Below are 25,450 nucleotides of genomic sequence, written 5' to 3'. Positions count from 1 at the left end.
TGTGGATGGGCTGTTTGGTGAATTTTCTTTAGCTTGAAGAACTCTCTTCTTCCACACAGACAGCATTTTATGTTTGCATATCCTGGTCTGTATAACTGGGCATATTTTAACTATTTGCTTAATGAATAAACAGACAGCCCCTTTTTTGAATCTCCCTGTAACGCGACAGAAGACTTTAAGACCCTGCAGGAGGATGCAGCACTCCTATGCGGAGTCACTCTGAGATCAGATGCTGACTCCAGCAAAGAGAGATTAAATCCTGCTGAGTCATAGTGCAAGGAGTATCTTGTAAACTTCAGCAGGATAAAGAAAGGAACTGAGTTTTGTCTGTCTCCAACAGAAGGAACTAGAGGTATGAATAAGAAAGGTTAGCAAGGAATGTCTTCAAGGCAGGCAGGCTTGAAAAGACAGCTTAGGGTGCAGTGTAAGGAGGATTAGTTGTTTTTAGTGCTGCCTATACACATGCTTAATGGTGGGTGGGTATTTTATTTAAAGCAGTTCCCAGAGAGCCACTCTAATTAAAACACCTCACTGTCATATATTTTAAGCCCCCATACATTTAAAAATGGCCATGGGATGCTTTATCTAAAGCTTATTTAATAAAAGTTAGATAAAGTGCCCCCACAGCCATTTTAAAATGTGTAGGGGCTTATACACATGACAGTGAGGCTATGCTGGAGCATTCTAATTAGAATAAGGAGCAGACTAATTAATCAGACAGACTAATTAAACAGACCCTAGCTGAATTCCTGCCCCTGGGGCAGGGGGCTGGATTCGATGATCTTCTGAGGTCTCTTCCAGCCCTAACGTCTATGAAATCTGTGAAGACAGATTAATCGAGTCTGCTCTGACTTGTTCTAAACCAGCATGTGTACAGGCAGCCAGTAAATCCCAATGCCCACTCTAAAGGAGTAAATCTGGATTATACAGAATGTGTGTCCTGTATCCAGAGGAGAGTAGGAGTACCCTCCCCATTCTGTGGTGCAGATCATATTTAATAGGGATTTAAAGGAAGGGGGCATAGAATCCCCCTGCCTTGGTTTTACAAAACCAAAAACCATCCTGGTGTGACCCTCAGACAGATGGGACAAAATCAAAAGCTTTCAAGAAACTTCAATTTCCCTGCAAACTTTTTTGTTTTGGAGAAAATGAAACAGAGATTCAATTAATCCTCTTATGTTAGTTTTCCAAAACCTCTCCAGCTGAATTTTGGTTCTATAAAAACAAACCCAAACTCTAGCCTGCTAGTCACATTGCTGGTATCAATGCAGAATTGTTTAAAATAGGATTCTCTCCCCTCTCCCCCTCCCCAAAGCCTCTAAAATGTTCTGGCTATTCTGCAACACTGTGATCCCAAGCACATAACAGCCATTATATGAAACCTGGAGTCTTTTTATTGCTGAAATGAGAGGAGAAATTAAATGGACCAAATTTTATCAGGAAATCTAATCTTGCACTGACCTTACAAAATACAGTACTGTTCTGGCCTGTCTCTGCTAAACACTCTAATGCAAAGTATCTTTTACCACAGTCAATCCATTGGGACTAAGGCAACAGAGGGTAGGGAGCCAGCATGGAAAGCAGAGTGGACCAGTCATGTCAACAGAGACAGAAGAGGGAGATGTTTCCATAAGCACATCTGCACACCAGTGGGCCCATCTGTTTGCAATAAGATGCTGGTAAAGAGGATTATAGAAATGCCTTTCATGGAAGAACTTAGCATGACCTTGACTTCATACTCACAAGTTCAATTTTAAAAAGTTCAGGGAAGCAGACCAGTTGTCTCTGAAATGAACCCCTGGAGCTAGCAAGAGGGTCCACCGCCTTCATAATCCCTTGAGAGCTAGCTTAATGGCTCTTCAGGCTTTTTTAAAATGAGAACTCAAAGGCACAGAAAGAAAATGCAATGACTCAGCTGTGAGATGAATGGGCAGTTGAGCAGAGGGATAAAGGGTGTTCTGGATGTACTGAGCTGATGCACTTTGCTTTCAATTCACAACATGTACATGCCCTTATATTAAAGTGGTCTTGGTGATTTCATTCTAAACCCAAGAGGGAACATTCCTCTTAAAGCCATGAAGCAAAGGCATAACTAAGAAGTTTTGCACCCTGGGGAGTAGCGGTGACTGGGTCATCATCAGCTGAGTCAGTAGCAGCAGCTGCCACCTTTGTATCCCCTTGCCCTGTTCTCCCACACATGTTTACATTAATGTCATGGAGTTATGTTATTCTGTACAGGAGAAGCAAAGCAGAGTATGGTACTTGCTGGTGGGATGGAAGCAGATGGGCAAAACTTTTGTGTGCCACACTTGGGAAAGCAGAGAGTGTTTCAGTTTTAGAGTGGAGGTGTTTATAGAGAGGTGTGGGTGCAGTGTGTCAGGTTAAATACATTAGTGTTGGTATATCAAGACCCAAGGCTGACTGTGCAGAAAACAGTGCAGATCAGAAACGAGGGGCACCTATACACATGCAGCAAGGCTGTTCTGATACACTGTAATTACAGCAGGTTGGAGCAGACTCAATTAATCAGGTTTGCTGGAGTGTGGCAATTATCATGCTCCAGCAGATTCCAGTGTCACATGTAGCAGCATCCCTGCACTGAAATATGGCAACAGGGGCACTTTAACTAAAGCTTGTTAAATGAGTTTTAGTTAAAGTGCACCCACCACCATTTTTTTATGCAGGGATGCTGATACACAGGATGCTTCAGGCATTTTAATAAAAGTGGCTCTCAGAGCTGCTCTAATTAAAGTGCCTCCCACCTCACCCCACCCTCACTCCCAGAGCATGCATATAAATGCCTGAGGTGCTTTAACAGAGCTAAGGGTCAGGAAGCACTATGCCCAGTTCTAACTTCTCACCTTCTGAAAAACTAATGGTCACCTGGCCAGGCTAACACAATTAGTCAAAAGAAACCAGTAATTCAGTGAGATAAGAATATTTCCCAGCTAAGATATTTTAAGTATTTGTCATCCAACAAGCAAATAATATGGAACTGCTAGCATGTTTAGATACTGCAGGGAGCCTTTGTATATAGTATCTATGCATTTTCCTGCAGCATTTAAAAGTATGGCAATAATGATAACCATAACCACATTTCCAAAATGATCACTGGTATAATTTCAGTACTGTCCACTTGCAAAATAAACATGCCAAGTCCCACACACATATGCTATATACAGAATGTTTGTTTTTTTAAATAAGGCCAAAACGTATCTTTATTTGATTATAGGACAAAGGTTATACCCATAATCTTATATTTTCAGGGTTTTACATACTCAAAGATTGCAGAGTGTATTATATATTAGGTATACTTCACTTTATGAGGCATTTCACCCACCAGAGAAATGCAACCATTTCTGGGGTGAACAATGAAGCTGTTTTAGCAATAGACAGAAATACTGTCCAGCAGATTAAACGTAAAGAAGAGTATATCCAGCTGGAAGATAAGGGAATCTGCAATGTAAAATGCAAACCCCCAAACTGCAGTCTGACTGGAATTAATATCCTTATTTTTAAACAAAGTACTTTGTGACCTTCATGAATGCATGAAGCCAGGGCCTCAGTTTTACATGGATTCCAAAACTGTGTCACCCAACGCTCAGTGCTAGGCCATCCCAACATAAAAAGATGAGCACTGACACAGACAAAAGAAAGATACCTGCTCAATCGCAGTTATCACTTTTCACTAAATCTAGGTTCTCCTTGGAAGCATTTTATTCATAGACTCATAGATTATAAGGACAGAAGGGTCCACCATGATCAACTAGGCTGACCTTCTGTACAGAACAGAGCACAGGACTTCCCTGAATTAATTCTTGTTGGAACTAGAGCATCCCCTTAGGAAAAAAAAGAAAACATACCATTTAAAAATTGCATGGATACAGAAACCATAACAGCCCCTGGTCAATGGCTCCAACAATTAATTCTCCTCACTGTTAAAATGTGTGCATCATTTCTAGCCTGAATCTGTCTAGCTACAACTCCCAACCATTGGATATTGTTCAACCTTTGTTATATAGGAAGGCCCCTCTATTACTAATTTTTGGTTCTGCATGCAGAACCAAAATACAAAATACACTGTGATTAAGGCCCCACTCAACCTTCTCTCCAAAGGCTCACTGATCAGATCCAATCCTCCTTAATTCATGGCATCATGACTTCTTGTGATGTCTGACAAGGACAAAGCCCGTGATTATTGGGATACACGTTAGGAACTCTTCTGTATATTAGACCTGGGAAAGCAGCAATCAGCTGTATCCACAAGTGCCATTTTCCGCAACAGTTAGGCATAAGGCAGGACAGGAGTGAGACATGATGCATGTTGGTTGGGTTGAAGTTTTATTTTACTGTAAATGTACAAGTTGAAGAGGGGGGAAAGAAAGCTTATCCTCATCACATACACCCACTTTGCAATGACATCTCTGACCACAATGCTGACAAAATCCCTGCCTTAGCTGCAAAGGCTCATGTAAGAAGCTTAACACTAAATTAGAACCATGTGGGATCATCTCCGAGTGGCTGATCAATGATTTGGGGTAGGGGGAGGAAAGCATGCAAGTGTACTTGCTCTTCAGCTATAAAACCATCATATCTGGCATGAGGATGATCCCTGGTGGTGGCAATAGTGTAACTAGGGAGGGGCGAGCAAGGCTCCAGCCTTGGGCACCGACTATAAAGGGGAACCAGAATCTCTCCCTGCCATGAGTCTTTGCCATGCAAGAGCAAACTCGTGCTGCCGGTGCCTGGCCATAGGAGATAGTCAGGGGTGTGCCACACCAAGTGGGGTTTCTGGAGGGCAGGGAGCGAGTGGGGCAAATGTAATGGTGCTTTCCCTGCTCTCCCCCTCAAGCCTTTGCCAAAGCCAATATATCTGTGTCTGTGGGGGCGAAGGGGAATGGATAGAGCACCAGGATGGCTCTCAGGGAGCCCAGCCACAGGGCTGCTGCCTCTGGAGCTGATACTTCCAGAGCAGAAGCAGTAGCTTGAGCAGCTCAGACTTCCCATACCTCAGCCACACCTTTCCCTTCCCCATCCCAGGTGCTCGATGAACTTGTTATACCTCTGCTTCTGGTGTGGGTGGACTAGGCACAGCTGTCAGTGAGAACAGCACAGTTGGGGAGGATGGAGAGGGGGACTCTGCTTCTGTTTTGCAGTCTAGGACAGGTTTCTTTCCTTTCACATGAAAAAAAACATACTGACAGTAGTTGCAACCTGCTGAGCCCAGTTCTCAGGATTGCAAAGGGGAAAAGAGTCAGAAGCCATTACCTTTACCAATGGGTATGTTCCCAATCAAGTCAAAAGTAGGTTTAACCATTGCCTTTAGCCAGCTTGAGCTCTTAATGCATACATGCACTAGCTGGGAGTCAGTATGTAGGCGAAATGTCTGCTCATCCTTCACAAGTTTACACTAGTACCATGTTCGAGGCCACAACAGAAGCTGTCCTGGCATGGCCTGTCAGATTCCAATGAAATCTATGATTTCTGCTAAACACTTTGTCACAAGGACACGAAAAAGGAAGGAGCACCACTACCATCAGCTAGGTTCTTGTTTACGTTCTCCCTTAGTTACCCCAAGAGAAATTTTGGCTTGGGACAGGTAGTGCTGTTGACTCTCTTGTGACACTGGCACCTTTACACCATAGTCATGGCATAAAGAGAGAAATGGCTCAGTGAGGATTTCCCAGCAGTCAAGGGGTTCACTGAAGAGTGAAACGATGCCACAACAGCTCTTGATTTGGTTCATCTGCAGTTCATGTCATAGGGGGTACATGAGATGGATTCAGTGTAAGCCACATTATGGCTAGAGCATTGTACACTCAGCTATGGTGCACAGCCCATAAGCGACAAAACACAAAGTAGAGAGGCCCTGAGATTGCTTAAACTGATGATAGAGACTACCTGGGCTTTGGGGGGCCTGAGAATAAAAGGAGCAATCTTTGAAGTAATCTCTGTCCTGGCCCTCCATTCTTGTGTTTGACATAGGAGCACAGAGAGAAATGGATTATTAGCCTCTGGGAAGATGGAGTGTTTTATTCTGTCCTCTCATGATAGCTAACAGAGTCCCATAAAGGTCCCCTCAGTTGTAAGGTCCAGAAGGCAGAGGTAAAACAAGAATGTTTTGTTACCAAAATGTGGGATGTGAAAGGTCCTGGATGTTACCTCCAACAAATGGCTATAAAAGAGCATACAGAAGAAGAGAAACAAAGCTAAAGGAAAGCAGTGCGACATGCAATCACAAATGTTGGACATCTCAACTGATTTCAAAGGTGGTGAGCTTCAGCAGCTCCCACTGAGTTTCATGAGAATTGCTAGTAGACACTGATGGAAATCACAAATTGGTCATGAATCATACCAGTAAGGGCAGACTTTGGGGTGGCTCTAAACTGCACGAGTCACACACGGGGGTGGTATGGAAAAAAAGAATGCAAAGCTCATTTTGCATTCCCCTGACTCTGAGACAGGACTCAGATCAGCCCCCTCTTGCTATATTACACCAGCCCACGGGGGCCGAAAAACCTGCCTGGTATCAGCATAACCCAGGAGCATACTCAGGGTCAGGCCCTTCTCCTCCAAAGACTCCTATTATGCCAGGTGCAACAGCAGAAGGGCGGGTAAGTGCAGTAAGATCCCTTATGTCACTTCTATGTCATCAGATGATCACTGGACTGATCCTCTCTGGACTGATTAAACTGCTGTTAGGACCAGATTACCCTACCAGTGCGGTGCAAAATGGCCAGGCCACACAGGAGCACCTGGCCAATAAAACACTTACTACATCATCTACATACTCTTCCTGCCACTTGACAACTGTCCTCTACGGCATAGTCCCTAGGGCTTTGTCTAGCCTGGTTTTAAATGTTTTGAGCAATGAGGTTTCTGTCACTTCCCCAGAGAGACTATTCCACAATCTAATGAGTTTTACCAGTAGGAAGTTTTCTTGACATTCAGCTTAAATTTACCAATTCTTAATGTCATTCCATCATTCCTTTTATCACCCTAGCAAGCAAAATATGTTTAAATTAAATAGACTTATTATAAAATCTCTGTAAAGTCCTATGTTGCCCCCAGCATGAAAGTTCCTCCCTTTGGAGTAGAATAGGCCTTTATTCTGCACTGTATTTTTTTTCCTATCAGAAAATGAGGAAGAAGAATATGAATTTTCCCCATGACTTGAATTTAGCTTCATCAGCAGCCCCCTGCTGATGTAATTCATCCCAGCTAGCATTTCTTGGTGAACTGTTGTCCTTTCCCTCTACATCAGCTCAGGAATGGAAAGCAGGAGAGGAATGAGGAAAGCTGGACTTATTATCTAACAAGCTGCAGTTTCAGGCTGGGCAGGAATAACGTTTCAAAGAATGAAAAGCAAATTTTATCAAACCTTTTCTTCCCCGGGGGACTGTCACAGAAAACACTCTTTGCTTGTTACTGAGAATCAACAATTTTTCTCTTTCATTTCTGTTTTCTATCACATTTCATTTTGGCTGCCCCTTCTGTCTTTCAGCCTGGGACCTAGGCTGCCAATGCAGGCTCACAGATAACTCAACAACAAAATGCCCATATTATCATTATTTTCCCCCTCCACACAGCAAGGCAATTGCAACCCTAAAAGGGTTTGCATATTTACAGCAGAAACCCATCTCCCCTGGAGGATGGGACTGTCATCAGGTGGAGTATTTCATTTAATAAGCCTCTTCTGAGGTATAAACTACATTTTTTTTGGCCTCCTTCAGAGCAAAGGACTAATAGATAAAAATCAGCTACTGCAATGCTACACTGTCAAAGTTCCCACTGCTGTGAAAATTAACTCTTTCCCACCTCACAGTTCTGGGCTTGGCCTCTGTATCTGAAAACTAAGTTATTTGATAAGGAGTGGCTGAAGGGAACATAGCACACATCCTGGCACTAGTTCCCAGCCTACTCCTTAAAAGAGGTGAGCAACCCCTAGTAGAAGCAGAGGAACTAACTTGTCTTTCTATAAGAAAAAGAGTGATCCACCATGGCATCCCTTCACCTACTGCCATGGCAGACTGACCAAATCAGTCATCAGAAACACTCACTTCTCACTATTTCCCTATGTTTTGCAGACTTACAGTAACAGAGACAATGCCCGCACGTTTCTAAATACAGCTGTTATCTGAACACAAATTCTTTCTTTTTTATCACCTATGCAAAAGTGCCACCCCTCTTCTGAATCCTTGGGGTGCTATGAGTCAAGGCAGTGGGAGTAACAGGGTGGTTCTTCAGACAATCTTCAGACAAGGATTTGCTTTCTTGAGTCAAAGCAAAAACTTCAAGGATGAAAATCACCTTTATGCAATGCAGCTGCACAGGAAGCATATTCTGTTTCACAATCTGGAGTGGAATGTAAATGCTGAAGCTGCACATGGGCCCCCAGTACAGGTCAGAATTTCACCCAAAAAGCACGCATGCCCACGTTTAAAAGATAAAAAGCATAACAAATGGAAATCAATAGTCCCTGGCCAGGCCACGAGCCCGAGTCCCTTACAGAAATATTACAGTGCACATTCATCCCTTTTCCCGACTCCATTTCAAACACAGGGGCCGAAATGCCTTTAAAACAAGATTACATTCTAAAACATGTTTTTCTCCTCCGTGATCCAAAGCCAAGTAAAAACAATGGTAGTCTTTCCATTGACTACAGCAGGCTTTGCATTAGGCCCACAGTCCCGAAAATTACTATTTGCCAACATCTTTGAGGGATTTGTACAACTTCCATTTTTGGTCTCGCTTTGTTTTTATAGAGTTCAATTTTCAACCACAGAAGGCACCTGTAAGTTCATACTTAAACTTGACCTAAAACCTTTCTTAAGCCAACCATCTGAATTTTGCATTGATTTTAATGGGAACATCAACAGCATTCAGGTTCTGGTCCATATTTTAGAGAAAGAAAACATTTTTCCTTTTCTCCTGTGGCTAAGGCATCTTTTCAATTGTAACTAAAGACCTCTTTTTCTTAATGTCAAATTTTGCAAATTTTAGTTGTCAACACAAGCAAAAGTCAGGAGGTTAAGATACTTTTCATCACTGACAATAGAGCCTATTAGAGACCAGCCATTGCAATTCAGGATTAAAAGGTCTTCCAAAGGGATCAGAAAAACACAGCTGATTTTACATGCTTTTACAGAAATTTAAAAAAATCCTTCTAGGAAAATATCTCCCTTCTTACTGTTATTCGATGCAGTTCTCTTACCTGTAATATCTGGATTGAAGGTAGGTTGAACACACAGCTTTAGACACATGGCTAGCTGAACCAAAGTCTATGACCTTGACCCTGTATGGTTGTCGAGATGGGTCTACCAACATGATGTTCTCTGGCTTGAGATCCGCATGAATCAGTCCCAGGCTTTTCAGCTTCATTAGGGCTGTGGCTACCTGCTGGAGGATTGGCCGGATGTACTTAAGGGGCAATGGACTGAACTTGTTTTGCTTTAGGAAATCATAGAGGTTCTGCTCCAACATTTCAAAGACCAAGCAAGTGTGATTTTTGTGCTGGAAGCACTCATAGGCTCGGACAAAGTTGTAGTCATCTGCACTTTCCGTGCTCAGGCGGGCCAGGATGCTCACTTCAATCTGACCTTGTCGGGCGTAAGAAGGGTGGTTCTTTAAGATCTTGATGGCCACAATCTCATTTGTGCCACGTTTCCAACATTTGACTACTTGTCCAAAGGTTCCCCGGCCAAGAAATTCTAATACTTCATATGTGTTGGTCATGGAACACAGCACCTCATGTTGCACCAGCTGGTAATCCCCCTCGCTGTTGGAGCCACTGTTTTTGGATGTGGCCGTGGATGTAGTGGCGGTGGCTACTGTGGCCCCACTGGCATTGTTCTGAATCATTGGTGGATGCTCTTCAATTATCTGCACGCTACTTGTGTTCTCAATTTCCTCACTTTTCCGCTTAAGTCCACATTTTTGGTAGGTGTCCAGAAGGCTCACAGTGCTTCGCCGCATCAGGTTGTGTGGGCCACCCAGTGTTTGCCCAGACACCGCAACCACACCAGAAGTGCTGTTGGCAGATGTCACCACAATGTGCCCTGTGCTTGCTGGGAAGATGATGGTCTGTTCGTAAGGGATGCTGGGGTTGGGGATCTGTAGAGAGGCGTTGACTGCTGCTGCTGCTGCTTGGGAGGATTGCACGTTCTTGCTCTGGCTGTAGACTTTGCTGTGTGTGCCGTACCCAGTCATATCCCAATTAGAACTGGGTTCCACTTTCAGTTTCTTCACACTACAGAAGGCACTTGACTGAAGGGTATGAGGAGAGAAAACCTGCACATGCGAGGCCATACCTGCAGCACAACATTAAAAAAGAACAGTGTCAAGATTTCTTCTTCAGCTTTTTAATAATGCAATGAAACAAAATGGGAAACTACCTTCAGATACAGCAAGAAAATAATGGGGCTCTTACACATTGAGAGATGTCTCCATTACAAATTAAATATGGTACAATGAAATACAATGTCAATACTTGACTGAATCATGCACAGCAACCATTATTCTTTCTTTCTTTTCCTCCCTTGTTAATACCAATAACTTAAGGACTTTTCTCTTCTTTTTTAATCTCTTCTGACTGAAGCATTTCTACTCCTATTTTTTCCAGCCTGGTGTTTAAAAACTGATGGAGAACAGATGTAGTGTGGTAGCGCAACAGCCTTACCTCTGGTGGCCAGAGTTCAAATGCCGATGCATGTCATACATGAGATGGCTTGGTGCATCTCTCTCTTGCTCCTTATTTGTACATGTAAAAGCACCATCCAGTTCATGGTCTCTGCTAGGTAGAGGTCTGGGATGGGACTAGCAAGTGGTTTTGCGCATTAAAATAGTATGTCCTCACAAATTTGTCTGAGGACACAGAACTGGAACAGCCAGTGGTGTTGAAGTCACTTGCCATGTCTGAATGTGGGAATCACACCCACCTGCACGTATGCATATTGTAGAGGGGCATTATGTCAGATTAGCCTTAACTCATATTTATAGCACCCTGAGTTTTTACATCACTATGAGCCAAATTCATTCATTTTTATTCACATTGTCCAGCACCATAACTGAACAGTAGAGCCCGCTGAAGTCAACAAAATTGCTCATGGAAAGAAATACTATTCAGCCTGAGTAAGTGTGACAGAATCTGGTTCCTAAATTAATTCAACATTTTTAAAAAATATGAAAACCTATTTAACTGCAGCTTTTTTCTTTGAATCAAAAACTGCTAATAATCTTTTAGACATTTATAAACACAAATCCCCAATAGCCCTGGTTAAAAGAAAATAAGTGTTGAAATTTAAGACAAACCTCATTGAAAATTGTGGTTTCATTTTACTGAGGTCAAAAGTGCTCAAATTTGGGAAACCACTGATGACCCAAAGCAAGTGGAAATCCAAGTACAGAACATCTCTCAAGTTCCTCTCCCCACAGTGGAGACTACACTTTTGACAGGCAGGCATAGAAAACTACACAAACCCACATGTGGATTTGCATAGAAGAAGCTGATGCTCTCACCCAATTAAATCAGCTGATGCTCTTGACCCTTCTCACCAACCATTGCAAATCTTTGTTTTTAATAAACAAGATTGACTAGGAGAAAATAAAAAGATAATATGCTGAGCTGGCAGCATCACTGGATTTTTAAGTGCGAGCACAACCTTGACTTTTGTGAATTTAAAAAAAATAATAATACTTGAAGGCTGAAAGAATGTTTCAGTAAGAAAAATCCAACAAATCCAACAGCATGTACACACACGACCTGAAGTATCTTTCTGGGTGGAGAGAGTTGAGAGTTCACAATACTCAGTTTTCTTACCTGAACTTTTCTGAAAGAAGCCAGCTCTTGTCTAGCCCCTCCCAGAATGTGTTCTAAAAATTCATTTATGTTTGTATACAGATTATATACATACATACATACATACATATAAACATATATATATATATACACACACATATATATCTATATATACACACATATATATATATACACACACAATACACACACTCACATAGATATATACATATATATATATAGTTACTTAGCCATTTCAAAGTTGAGTAGTGTGGGGGAAATAACTCAGTTAAGCACACAGATTCACATTCTTAGACAAATCTTTCAGTCAGTTTTCTGCAGTCAAAGACCCAGGAACTGCTTATGGACAAGCTGGGGTGAGCTGGCAGTGTATTCTGTGCAGTTATATTCAAATAACCCCAAAATTTCCAGTTGCCAGAGAATTCCCATATTGCAAAAAATAGCTTTCAGAGATGGAGAAAGTCAAAGGAACAACTTACTAAGATGTGGGGAAACCTGTTTGCAGCAACGTTTATTAAAAACAGCCTCCAAGATGCCCATGACTCAGTCCTCAGGTCTCTCTCAACACTCCCTCCCATCACCTAATTTTTTCCTCTCCTTTCCACAGGGTGACAACATTGCCATGAATGACTTTGCATGTGGCACACAATGAGCTCAGAGAGCTGCAGTAATATTACTCAGCTTGTCATCCTGGACATAAATATCGTGTCTGAGCAAGGCTAAAACAATATTTGTTTTTCCACTGATTTCTAAGAAGAGTCACAGTGTTCTTTCTAGTACCGACCTTTCTGGGATAGTGGGTTGGTTTGATGTATGCTTTCCCCCTGGACATGAATAATAAAGCAGTTGTAATTGGTAACATATTGTGGATCTAGCAGAGGTGTAATTTATAGTTTTATAGCATTCATTCTGCAGCATGCATGATCAACAGCTCTGTAAAAATCCTAACACAGAAAAAGGGGAATAAAGCCAAAAGAGATACCCCTAAATACAGTGCCAGAAGACCTAATCACCCAAAGTGAAACTTGCTGATAGAAAGCACAGCAGCTCTGCCAATGTCATTGCTTCTGTAAGAACCATCATCATCATCACTGTCATCATTACCGGCCAGATCCTCTGCTTATCTAAAAGGGCATAGCACCAATTGACTCCTTTTTAAAGGAGAACTGAAGAACTGTTCTATTAACAACCAAGGTCAGTGGTCACTGAAATTTGCTGACGTCAGATACTCCTTAGTGAAATGAGCTGTTGCAGACAGATAAAACACCAAAAAAACAACAACCCACCTCCCCCTGTACCTACAAAACCCTTGTCAGTAGCCTCAGCAGGAAGAACAGGAACAGAATGAGTACAAAAACTAAACTATTCTGTCGCTGCAAGGCTAAAGGTTAGGGAGACAAACTGTGCCTGCCTATTTATGCCTAGCTCATGGCTAAATAGATGGCTTTGATCTCCAGTGGTTTCAGTCTGGCACTTCTCAGGAGGTTAAAATTCACTTTCAAAGAGGGTTTGGGTTTTTTTTAGAAAGCAGAAATGTTAAATCTCCCTCCCATTCTCAGGATGATTTTCTCACAACTTATTTTGGGGGCACATGTCATAAGGAAAGGGGCTCAACTAGCAGTTCAGTGTAGCTTGATGCCAAAACAACTGGAATCTGACTGACAGGCCAGGAACAACCAAATAATTGTTACTGTAAATCTGCCCATGCATGTGATGTGAGAAAAACACAAGCCCTAGACATCCTGAGAATGCTATAAAATTGTGGCAGCAAAGATCACCACTCAATTTCAATATTAAAAATGAGAAAGAACAGAAGTAAGGCTCACCCTGGGGACACAGCTCTCCAGTTCTGCCTTAGAGACCAAAATACAAATCACAAGGCCAGCTCTTGATTCAGCATCCCATCAAGGACCAGCAGCAATGCAAAGGAAGCAACAAGCAGGGTACTACATGGTGGCATATGCCAACCAATCTACATGTGACCATGATGAGTTCTGAACATCCCACACAGTTGTTTTCCCCCAAAGAAATGTTATCATTCTCGGCATCTTCAAGAAACAAAGGGGCCATAAACTATGTAAAAAAAAAAAAAAGAGAAAAGAAAAAAAAAAAAGGAGGCAATGGTGTATTCATAGAACATAGATTGTCAAACTGCTGGCCAGAGACCTTTGAAGACCTCCACTGCGTGAAGCCGTGCCACTCGGCATGCTTCTGTGTCTGTCCCCCATATTCACTTGCAAATAAAGACTATAAATACAGCATCACCTTTGAAGCTGAAGGGGACTTAGGCTAGTCCCCAGCTCACCACTTTTTACTTTTTTCAGCCTGGACCAGCAGGGGAAGTGTTAAGAAGCCCAGAATTGGCAGCCGTGTTTACAGGGTTCGCTGGCTACTTTGAGGTTAGCTTCAGGAGCTCTGCCCTTGTTCTTCAGAGGCTTCAGACAAAAACTGGTCAAGCTTACGTTGTGTTTATACTAAGTAGGCCTGACCTAAATGTGCCAGCTGCTTGCTTAGAATCAATGTAGGTAAATACCTTCCGTCTCCATTTAGCTGGCCAGGTTTGTAGCTAGGACTCAGGAATAACTAATGTAGAGACAACCACCGAGGATAAATATCTGGTTTTGCACAAGCCCTTCTGCATGTTGGGTCCTGACTGAGGGAGTTTGAGTGAGTCCTATGCAGAAATGGGGTCAGATAAGATGCTTTAAATAAAGCTGGTAGTTCTTTCATTTAGTAATGAATTTTAATGTAGTCATTTAAGGCTTTCACACAATAGACAGTAACTGGATTTAAAGGGGACTTTTCTGTCCTTGATATAAGTTGCGTAAGTCCCCATAGCATTAATAGGAATTAAAGTATGAGAAGTGCACTGAGGGGACAAATCAAAAACTAATTAAAGAGCTTTTGTTAAAATATTTTACTTCTGGTTTTGTTCCAAGAACAACTCCCACTCGCGCCTTCACTAAATAATAATTGAGTAGGTGCTATTCCCAGGTCAGACTGCACTTCCCTTCAAGTGTCTACACATCGTGCACCCGATTCTATATAGATCATATCAAGCCCAACAGGTTCTAGCAAAGCCAACAGGAGACAAATCACAGCTTTCCTCCCATTCCCACCTCAACGAAAAGGGAAAAATGGCAGTTGGTGGCTAAATATGCAACAACCTGAAAGTCATGGGTATTTTTTTTCCTACTGGTAGCACTTCCTGCTAATTTATAAACAAGGTTCCCAGGGAGCAAGAGAGAAGATCCCTGGCCTGCATTAAGCAGGCACCAAGACCTTTTGCAGAACCTGTACACCTACGAACTCACTGAAACGAGTGTTGTTGTCTGCCACGAGTACTACAGTGTCTGTAGAAAGTGCACTGGTTGAGTTACCATATCAGTAATGCCCACAAGACACTCCTCAAATACATGTCTTCCAGTGTTGCAGGGGCAGGAACTAAAACAATTTATACACACCTGAGTCAAAAGGGTAGCGGAGGAGGGAATTGCAGGGCACGCTGAATCTTTTGGGTTTTCATAATAAGTATGTCTGCAATCACAGTAAATCTTTAAAGGGGCTTCTTCGTGGTGAGACATGGTTCCTGGTACTACTGCACTTTGCACAAAGTTATGCCCACTGAGGCTACTAGAGGTCCTTCCCTTGTAGTAATGAAGATTTGGAGTCATACTCAAAGGATAGCTAGGGCCCCAAATGCCTGAGTTCCTCCCTGTCCCTGACTAACCAAGGGGATCACAAGAACATTTGATCACACTTCCTGTTTCATTAGTAAAAGTCAGTAGCACAGCTAATCTCTTCCTTTATGGGGAAGGACTTCTAGATTGTTTGTAAAACATTTCACTTTGTTTACAGAGCTCATACTCCACAATAGTGATATGCACCCATCTGGCCCCACAGGCTGAATGAATGTCATGGGGTCAGTCCACAGGCCAAATCCAGCCCATAGGTGTGAGCTGGTGTGCTGGCCAAGGTCTGACTGTTGAATGTGGCTTGACCCCCACACTGGTCCATCCCCAAGCGCGGGACCCGGCTGCAGAGCAACCCTGCATACAATTAATGCTGCCATCACTCTCTAGCTGCCAAATTTCTGGTCCAGCCTGAGGGCTGGAGGTTGACACCACCCACCGAACAGTTACATTCTTGTACCAATGTACATACTGCACCAGAACAAAAAAAAAAATCTCATTAAGTTGCCATAGCTTGAAGTTTGAGAAATTCTGATCTATGGTTCCAAAACGGTCTTAATTTTGCCTCTTCCCTTATCATCCCTGACTCCCCCACATCTGTAAACCTCTAACATACTCATACCTGTGGGCTGTCGTTCTCTTGCATTTACAGTTTGTTCCATATACATCCATGAGTTCACACATGCTTTGCACACTAATGTATGAAACATCAGGTTTTAGAAAGTAATGAGTCACCAATCCAATCCAAGCCTTCCTCCAAGCCCTCCTCGTCAGCCACCTACATCTCACGTTGCAGGTCCCATATACAGATGAGATACTGGTCCTTGCCATATCCAGCCTTACTTTGACAATCAAGAAACCACACTTTCACATCTTATTCCCCACTTACAACCTCAACACAACACTTTCACCTACACACTATAAGTCAAAAGCTATCCCGTGCCCTCTATAAACTAAAAACATTGCTATTCTTAGTCACCCATCTGTTATGAATCCAGGTGCCCATGAGCCACGGTAACAAGCTGCAGGCTCTTTTGATATCTTCTGGACTGAGGCTTTTAAAGCAGAATCCCAGGGGCAGATAAATATATTCATGTTTAGAAACTTAATTACGACTTAGCAAACGGTATTTTTTTTGACCACCACATCTCAGATTTTAATGAATTGTCACAATGGCAATAGATGTTATGCATTTCTTCTCCAAATCAGGTGATTATGCTTCTGTTTCACATTATAGTTAATTAGTGATGCAACACCTGAGGATGCAGGTTAAAATATTCCTCACTGGGGTCTCTGCTACCTAATTATTTCTCTGCAGATTCTTCAGTCATAAGATATACCAGAGGCTTCTGGTCTTGGTGTAGAGAAAATGAGAAGGCCTGTCATTCAAGAAAAAGCACTTTCAGGATCTGTATTTTTTAGCTGTTGTCCACCTTCTTAGGGCTAAAGATGGTGGACAACAGCCAAGGTTGGGTGGTGTGGATAATAATAAGGAACTCAAAGAAGCTCTCTCACCTCCCTGTCTACAGCATGCTTTAAATGTCATTGAAACAAAAGCAGAGTAGCAAATAAGCTAAATTCTAGTAAGAAAATGCTCTTTAGCCTTCCTAGGTATAATCCACTGACAGAGATGCAACCTGAACTCAGGACTAGGAGTTCAAAATGTGTAAAGAAGAGCCTCTGCTTGGCCATGCTTTTGATACAGTCTTGGTCAAATTACTTAACCTCTCTGCCTCAGCCTCCCATCTTCAAAACTGGGTTGAAGATGGCCTGTCTCACTGGGATGAAGTGAGACTTCATTAATTTATGGCCCAAATTCACATATGCTCCATTAACACATCAGCCTGTAGCTCAGTGGGTATTTGTCCTGAGGGACAGTCCTTCAGTTTCTATGAGGAGCTCCATAATAATTGTGCCAGTGCATACTAGGGAGGGGTTAAAATAAATCCATGCAGCTCTCTTGCCCCCTTAGCAATGAAACCTTTGGGCACCTATATACGAGTAGCAAGGCTGCTCTGACGCACTGTAATTACAATTAATCAAGTCTGCTAGAGTGTGGTAATTATTGCACTCCAGCAGACTCCAGCGTCTTTTGTATCAATGTCCCTGCACTTAAAAATTGTGGCAGGAGTGCTTTATCTAAAACTCGTTCAATGAGCTTTAGAGAAAGCACCCCCACTGCCATTTTTAAGCACAGGGACAGTGATACACAAGATGTTTCAGGTGCCCCCCACCACTCCTGGAGCACATGTATACAAGCCCTTTGTAGCTTGCCTGGCCCCTTATGGAGCCCTTAGCACCAGGGACTTTACGGCTTTTGCCATTCTCCTTACTGGGATGACTTTCCAGCTGTAAATATTAGCTTTATAATGTCAACTGGTAAGGTCCTCCTGCAACTATAGGGAAACCTTGGCAAATATTCAGCACTTTTCATGTGTCACTGTGCAGCAGCAGCAAGACTTGCCAAGGCAAGGGTCTACGCTGTCCTTCTCTGAACCTCTTATTCTCATTGGGCATTTGTACACATGCTTGTGCTACACCATCGGGCGCTTTTAAAAGGTGTTTTAGTTCAAAAGTGCACCACTGCCACTTTCTCAGCGCTCACGCGCATTTTGCTGCTTACACAACTGCACATGACATAGCACAGTGCACATCAGGTCACGCACAGAGCAGACTCAATTGATTGAGTCTGCTGCAAAGCATGAAAATGTATGTGTATAAATACCCATGGGGTTTTTGAAGCGTTTCATTTTCAAAGAGGCCAGCGTGTGACATTCAGTGCTTGGTTTTGTTTATGAAATGTGAAACTCGTATCAGCCACTAGCCGGGCTGAAAAGGTCAGTTTGCCTGTCTGTGAGTCCTTCACTTCACTTAATTTCCATCAGGAAATAGGCTGATTAGAGCGAGACAAGCCACTGGTAAAGTTAGTATGCTACCCAGGAACTGGGCTGCATGGGCACCGCTCACTCAGTGTGGCTGGAGGATTACGAGGGAACAGTGCTACAAGCCGGCTGCATGCATCTCACCCAAAGCAGAGAAATGAGAGAGAGAGAGCTAGATTAGATGACCTTTCAACTGTCACCAGATCAGGGTTAACTATGTCATCAACATCTCACTGCTAAAAAAGAGCTGCTGAATACATGGCTTACTGCAATACCACATACAGTATCACCTGCTAAATACAGGGTATTTTGGGAAGATAAAAAATGAGAACCCATCAGGTTAGTCACCCGACCTGCATTTTAAACGTAAAAAAAGAACTCTCTAAATAGCTCTGAGGTTTTTCAGGAAAACACCTAGCACATGATTTTTTTCCCCCTTCTTCCATCCCCCCAACAGCCTGCACCCAATTTATATCTCAGCACCAGAAAATACCCCCAATTAAAGTGCAAATTATGGCTCAGCCCATCCTTCTGCCAGGCTTCTTTGTTTTTTTAATTTGGCTTTAAAGGAGGTCAAAAGGCCAAAAAAAGGTAGGAGATAAGAAGGGAGAGGTCCTGGAGAAACACTCAGAATTAAAGCTGGGGCTGAATAATGAAGTACAGAGCAAGGGACAGACCCAAATATTCTCAGTGTTTGGGGGGTTTTGGAGCTAAGATTTCTCCTTAAATCACAAAAATGTTATCGGTTGATCAGTGAAGAGGCAAAAGCTGAAAAGAGTGACTTCTAGACAGATCCCTCTTCTGGAGGCATCCCCTTTAGCCTCCTTCTCCCATTAGCGTGAGGGAGACCAAAAGGAGGCTAAGATGAAACATGCCAGCTGAGTACAGCAGACACTAAAAGGCAAGGAAAATATCTTTGAGAACAGTTATAACTGGACATTATAAAACCATCCCGTCATTCCTTTTACTTTCTTTAGCTCCCAATACATGCCCAGCCACAGGATGCTCTACTGCATGCAATGGCATCACTTTCCCCTTCATCAGACTGTTCAACCACATTGATCAATCCCCATCAGATGAAATTTTTAAGTGCTTATAGTCACATGTATGCCCAAGCACACTCTCCCTCTCTCTTCTGCGCTGCCAGTGAGATGGGGGCTTTGTCCCTTTGGTGTGGACTAATGTGTCTTCATGCACCTCCATTACAAATGTGTTGGAAAAAAGATCTAATAGGGAGCTGGTCACAGTGCAGAGGAGAATCCTGTCTGACTAAGGAAGATGGACTAACTGATCCAGGAAACTCATTCCATCACTTAAAGAAAATCAGAGTTGGGGCTGGAGATAAACTATATAGAGGATTTCAGAGCTTTGAAGAGTAAAGGTCCTGGAGATCAAGAAAGAATAACTGACTTAAGAAGGAAAGATGTGAGGCTCTCAAGTATAACAAAGCAGCTCAGCAAACACTGCTCAGGAAAACTAAGAACTACCTTCCTTCAGATTTGTGAAGAAAGAGAGACCAGGGAGGAAGGGAAGTAAAGAGAAAGAAAATAATAAAAATCTCCCTCTGGATCAGGAGAATTCTGTACTTCCAGGTTTCTCTTTCACACAGGTATTGATTTCTTTCTTTACTCATTTCAGCAGTGCTTACTGCTATGGCTGCTAGACTACTTCCATTGCAGGGACTGTAATGCAAAAGGAAAGGAACGAAGCAGAAACAGAAAACCAAATGCTATAAAAAATGAAAACTTGCCACCACTTGCCCTATAGCTCCCAAGATTCAACTGTGATAGGCCACCAAGGGGAACAAAGTCTGAAAGCAGGGCCCTCAACCAAAACAGTCATCCGCCAAACATGAATTATTCCTTTATGGGCCAACAGCACCATGCACCTTAGCTCACTCAATGGGATATACGGTGAGAAGCCACCAGTCATTTAATTCAGCCACAGACTATGAGAGGTTGCAAAGATCATAGCTAACATCTTGAACTGAAAGCCAGTGCAAAGACTAGAGCATTGCTCAGGCCACACACTGCTGCATTCATCCCTTTTGACAGCTTCTCCAGGGTGTTCCAGCATAAGTATCATTCTCAACCCTGAAGACAACAAAGACATAGATGACAATGGCAACATTCATAGAAGAAAGTATTTGCCCCATTTCCTTAGTCAGCTTTGCAGAGTGAAAGACCTGATTCTCATCTGAGAGACCAGGTGCAGTGATGAGTCCAATGTGGCCCCAACCTTTTTAAATAACAATAGGCATATACCCTCCAGAGATGGTACAGTTACTTGCAGTGCCCCCTCCTACTAATGCTTACCCCCTACAAACAAGTACCACTTCAGCATTTTCCTGCTGAAGTTACATTCATCTCCCTTTCAACCAAAATCTTTACTTCTTCCAAACATGGAAGAACGATGAAACTGCAGAATCTGAGTCTGATACAAAGATGACATAAAGGTAAATATCATCAGTTTACTGGTGATGTTGCACACAAACTGTTGCATGCTACCATCCACTGGCTTCGCATACATGGCGAGCAGGACAAATGTTAAGACCAAACTCTATGGGAACCCATTTTTGAGAAGGGCTTTTGGGAGGTGAGCCACTGCCTAGCACTGGTCTGCGGGCTCTTTCCGATAAGAAAGAGCTAATGCTTTGAAAAGCCTCATCATCCACTCCCACAAGACAGAATACAAGTTAACAATTTCTTAAGGTCAGCTATATCAAGAGATGTTGACAGGTCTAATAGAAACTTGAATATCTTACCTTTTTCTATCATGAGAATGACTTGAGTGAGAAACTGCCTGGGGTATTCCCATGGTTGTTGCTACAGTGATCCTGAGAACCCAGGAAAATGCACACAGGGAGAGATTTTCAAAGTAGCCAAAGAGATTTGGTAGCAAAAATCCTATTGACTTGCGTCAAGACTTGTGTGGCCAAAGCCCACAGGGTACTTAGAAAAAATCTCTATCAAACTATATAATCAAAGTGAACACAGAAAAATAAGACCTTGGCAACTACAAGACTGACAAGCCAACAGGCTGAGAGCCATGGGGCCCTTTAGCCTGGAAAAATGCAGGCTCAGTGGTGATCTGATGGCCACCTATAAGTTTATCAGGGGTGCTCATCAGGATCTGGGGAAACGGTTGTTCACCAGAGCGCCCCAAGGGATGACAAGGTCGAACGGTCATAAACTACTGCGAGACTGTTTCAGGCTGGACATAAGGAAGAATTTCTTTCCTGTGCGAGCCCCCAAGGTCTGGAGCAGCCTGCCATCGGAGGTGGTGCAAGCACCTACATTGAACACCTTCAAGAGCAAATTGGATGCTTATCTTGCTGGAACCCTATGACCCCAGCTGACTTCCTGCCCCTCGGGCAGGGGGCTGGACTCGATGATCTTCCGAGGTCCCTTCCAGCCCTAATGTCTATGAAACTATATCCAACAATAATTCAGTAAATTTGAAAGGAATCCCAGTGAGAACTGGGGTGATCAGTTACAGTCAGAATTCCCAAATTCATTTTATTATAGGACTCCTATGTGGACACACTCCTTGGGTTTGGGCATCTTTCACATATGAGAATAGGTGTGCTCTCTCTCCAAACCTTCCTGGGCTTAGGCTACGTTGAGATGAATCACCAGAGGACCAGCAGAATCATCCAGCCAAGGCTTGGAAATATATGCAACATTGGTCATCTCATCCACATTTAAAACATGGATGATGGCAGATTTCCTAGCAACCGGCCATGCATTAAAGAACCAGCAGCTGGGAATTGATGTCACTGCTAGCCGTTACATCAGGCCACTGAGATAAGGCCTCAGCTGAAACCAATAAGAAAGATAACAAGCATTGACCACCTGGCCTGCGTCGAACAAAAGGCCATTTTCAAACTTCTCTTCTGACGCCACTCACAACAGGTCTGTTTTTCTGTCTTCCAGATACCTGGAAACTTCCAGCCAACTCTTCACACTTTTACTAACAAAATACCAATTCATTCCATTTCTCTTGAGTGCCATCAAATCTTTACGAAATCTGTTTAAAGTTCAACACACGATGTTGCTGCGTACAAAATGTGACCTTTTTGAAAACACAGGTCTGTATTTCATTTAGAGGTCTATTGTTTTCAGAACAAAAGGGAGAAAGAATAATGGCCTTTGTACATGGAAAGTGTATTTACCTAATACGCTTTTTTACGATTATCACAAAAATGTTGTGAATGTATTTTGCATCTGGGAACTAAGGCAACAGCTAGAAGTGGCTTGAGCTGAGCAGGGTTGAGGGATATGCTTTGCAAGTTACTAGGCTCCCCCACACATTGCTCTCCAACATGTCTCGATCCCGTGTTTCAGTTTTGACCAAATGCCCCAAGTCTAAGCTTGCGGTACCACTGCTGCAAGCAGAGATCGCTGGTTGTAACACATTGTGAGACAGTTTCATGACAGGTTTGAATGGACGGAGATGAAAAGATAGCACTGAGTTTGGCCTCAGTCCTGCAAACACTTCCACACCTGCTTAACTTTACTCATAAGCAAGAAGCTAAACATAAGCATATGCACTTAGTAAGATTGGAAGGACACAGATTGTGTCTTCAGCCCTGTTTCTGTAAATGTTGAAACTTTCTACAAAATTTACAGTGAACATTGAGAAAACTAAGAGATGAGTAGCTACCAGAATAAGGGGCACAGAAAGGTTTTCCTCTCAAGAGAATGAAAAGATTAAAACTGTTTGCCTTTGAAACCAGACAAATCAGAGTGTACAAGATGCATAGGATTTCATAGATTTTATAAACATTAGGGCTGGAAGGGACCTCAGAAGATCATCGAGCCCAGCCCCCTGCCCGAAAGGCAGGAAGTCAGCTGGGGTCATAGGATCCCAGCAAGATGAGCATCCAATTTACTCTTGAAGGTGTTCAAGGTAGGTGCTTGAACCACCTCCAATGGCAGGCTGTTCCAGACCTTGGGGGCTCGTACAGTAAAGAAATTCTTCCTTATGTCCAGCCTGAAACAGTCTTGCAGGAGTTTATGACCGGTCACCCTCGCCATCCCTTGGGGCGCTCTGGTGAACAAACGTTCCCCCAGATCCAGGTGGTCACCCCTGATAAACGTATAGGTGGCCATCAGATCACCCCTGAGCCTGCGCTTTTCCAGGCTAAAGAGCCCCATGGCTCTCAGCCTGTCGTGGTAAGGTCTGTTTTCCTGACCTCTGATCATGTGCATGGCTCTTCTCTGGACTCTCTCAAGCTTCTCCACATCCTTTTTGAATTGTGGAGCCCAAAACTGGACGCAGTACTCCAGCTGTGGCTTCACCAAGGCCAAGTACAAGGGGCGAATGACATCCCGGGATTTGCTTGAGAAGCATCTATGGATGCAAGCCAGCATTTTGGTCACTTTACTGGCCACAGCTAGTAATGAAACTACAAAATAAGGCTAGAGAAGCCCTCTACAGAATTCCTGTTCTTCATGGATCCATGGACCACAGTACAGTGATTCTCAACCTTTTTAGCCTCAACACACCGCTCTGTAACTTTTCTGAATTTAGCGGCACCCCAGTTGAGAATCATTGAGTTACAATCTAAATTGAAAAAAGTTATGGGAGCATGCCTTGAGGTAAAAGGGTTGAGACCACTGAGCTAGCTGATGCCACAGGGCACTGTACAGAGGAAGGAAAGCACTTGCCTTCTCACATAAGTGTCAGGCACCACGGCACCATTAAATGGATCATGTAGCACCCTGCTTGTGAATCACTATGAGAAAAGAACAAAGGGATGCTTGATTTAAGAGCAAGGTGCCAAATTCCAAATGAATAAAAGAATGTTGTTTTTCATGCAACACAAAACTGGCCTGTAGACCTCACTGCCACAGAATATTGAGACCAAGAATTTAGGAGGTTTTGAAAGGGGATATTTACAGAGATAGTGAGATTATCCAATCTTAGCATAATAAAAGTTTTAAAAAGCAAGACTTTTTGGAAGGGACGCAAACCCGCCAGCTTTGAGGCCAACGTTTAACTGCTGAGATTTAGGAACAAACATTCGCAGGCAGGAAGTTTAGTCCATAACTACGTACTTGAGTGTTTTATCCTCTGAAGCATTTATCCACTGTCAAAAAAGAACACTAAACTACATAGAGCATGGGTCAGATTTGTTGGGGCAAGTCTTATGTGCCTATAAAAAGAATAACAATAACACTGAAAGCACCAAACATACTTTCTCTTGCATATGTAAACAAGGAATTGCTCTGGAAATGGAAAACTAGTGGACTAATCCACTGTGTTCTCAGCCCCAAGAATATTTTTGGTGTTAACTGTGGGGTTTATACTTTTGGTGCGTTTAGCAGTTCTTATTAATATACGCAATATTTCATTAGCTGAATTTCAGCTCCAGGGTTTTCACTATATGTGGCCGCGCATGGTTGCTTTGACACAACTTTCCAAAATTAGCAACAGACTATAGGATCTGTCATGCCATACCAGACCATTAGTGCATTACATTTGGAGTGGTGTTCTGCTTCCAGTAGTGATTCTCAATCAGGGTGATGCAGACGCTGGGGCGCCTTGAGATCCTTTCAGCGTGGGGCATGAGGCACCATGCAGTGTTAGGTGTGCAAACATGATTCACAGGATAAAACCAGAGATTTCAAATAGGAAACTAGTGTCATACACACTGCAACCTGCACTGGTATTTCTGAGTTTTTTTGAACAGAAGAGTTGTTCTATTATGTTCCCAACAGTCAAAAAAATGAGTGAAACCTAAAAGCTGGCATTGGTGAGGGGGCTCTTGGGTTTAACAAGGTTGAAAATCATTGCAATAGTGGCTAGAATCCAATGGTCCAAAACAAATATAGTGGCCTATAATGTAGCTAGTCAGCTGCATAAGAGGCATGGGAGGAGTGTTCTTCTGCCCTCCATATATGACCATCCTAAATCAGACACAAGAGTCCATGTCCTTTTCAAAACTAATCAGATGCAATATGAGATGAACTCATCCCACAGCAGGGGTTTTCAACCTTTTTGGGTCACTGTACCCCCGGCAGACAGTTGAGAAGGCAGGAGTCCCCTGGCCTCCA

At 42.9% G+C, this 25,450-nt stretch overlaps 1 protein-coding gene across 3 annotated transcripts in view; it reads right to left on the bottom strand.

The window, feature by feature from the left end:
- HIPK2 (homeodomain interacting protein kinase 2) overlaps positions 1–25,450 on the bottom strand; it is a 213,064-nt gene that overhangs the window by 133,617 nt on the left and 53,997 nt on the right. For 2 of the 3 annotated variants that reach the window (XM_019515382.1, XM_019515384.1), the window contains exon 2: positions 9,215–10,310. In XM_019515382.1, coding sequence (XP_019370927.1) covers positions 9,215–10,310 — 1,096 coding nt within the window. Of the gene's footprint in view, positions 1–9,214; positions 10,311–25,450 lie in introns of those variants that run through there. The other variant, XM_019515385.1, reaches the window with a different exon arrangement.

The sequence above is a fragment of the Gavialis gangeticus genome, unplaced genomic scaffold (assembly GCF_001723915.1).
Source record: "Gavialis gangeticus isolate Ggan-Ray unplaced genomic scaffold, GavGan_comp1, whole genome shotgun sequence".
NCBI lineage: Eukaryota > Metazoa > Chordata > Crocodylia > Gavialidae > Gavialis > Gavialis gangeticus.
The sequence above is the reverse complement of the archived record's forward strand: the minus strand, read 5'-3'. Positions and strand labels throughout refer to the sequence as shown.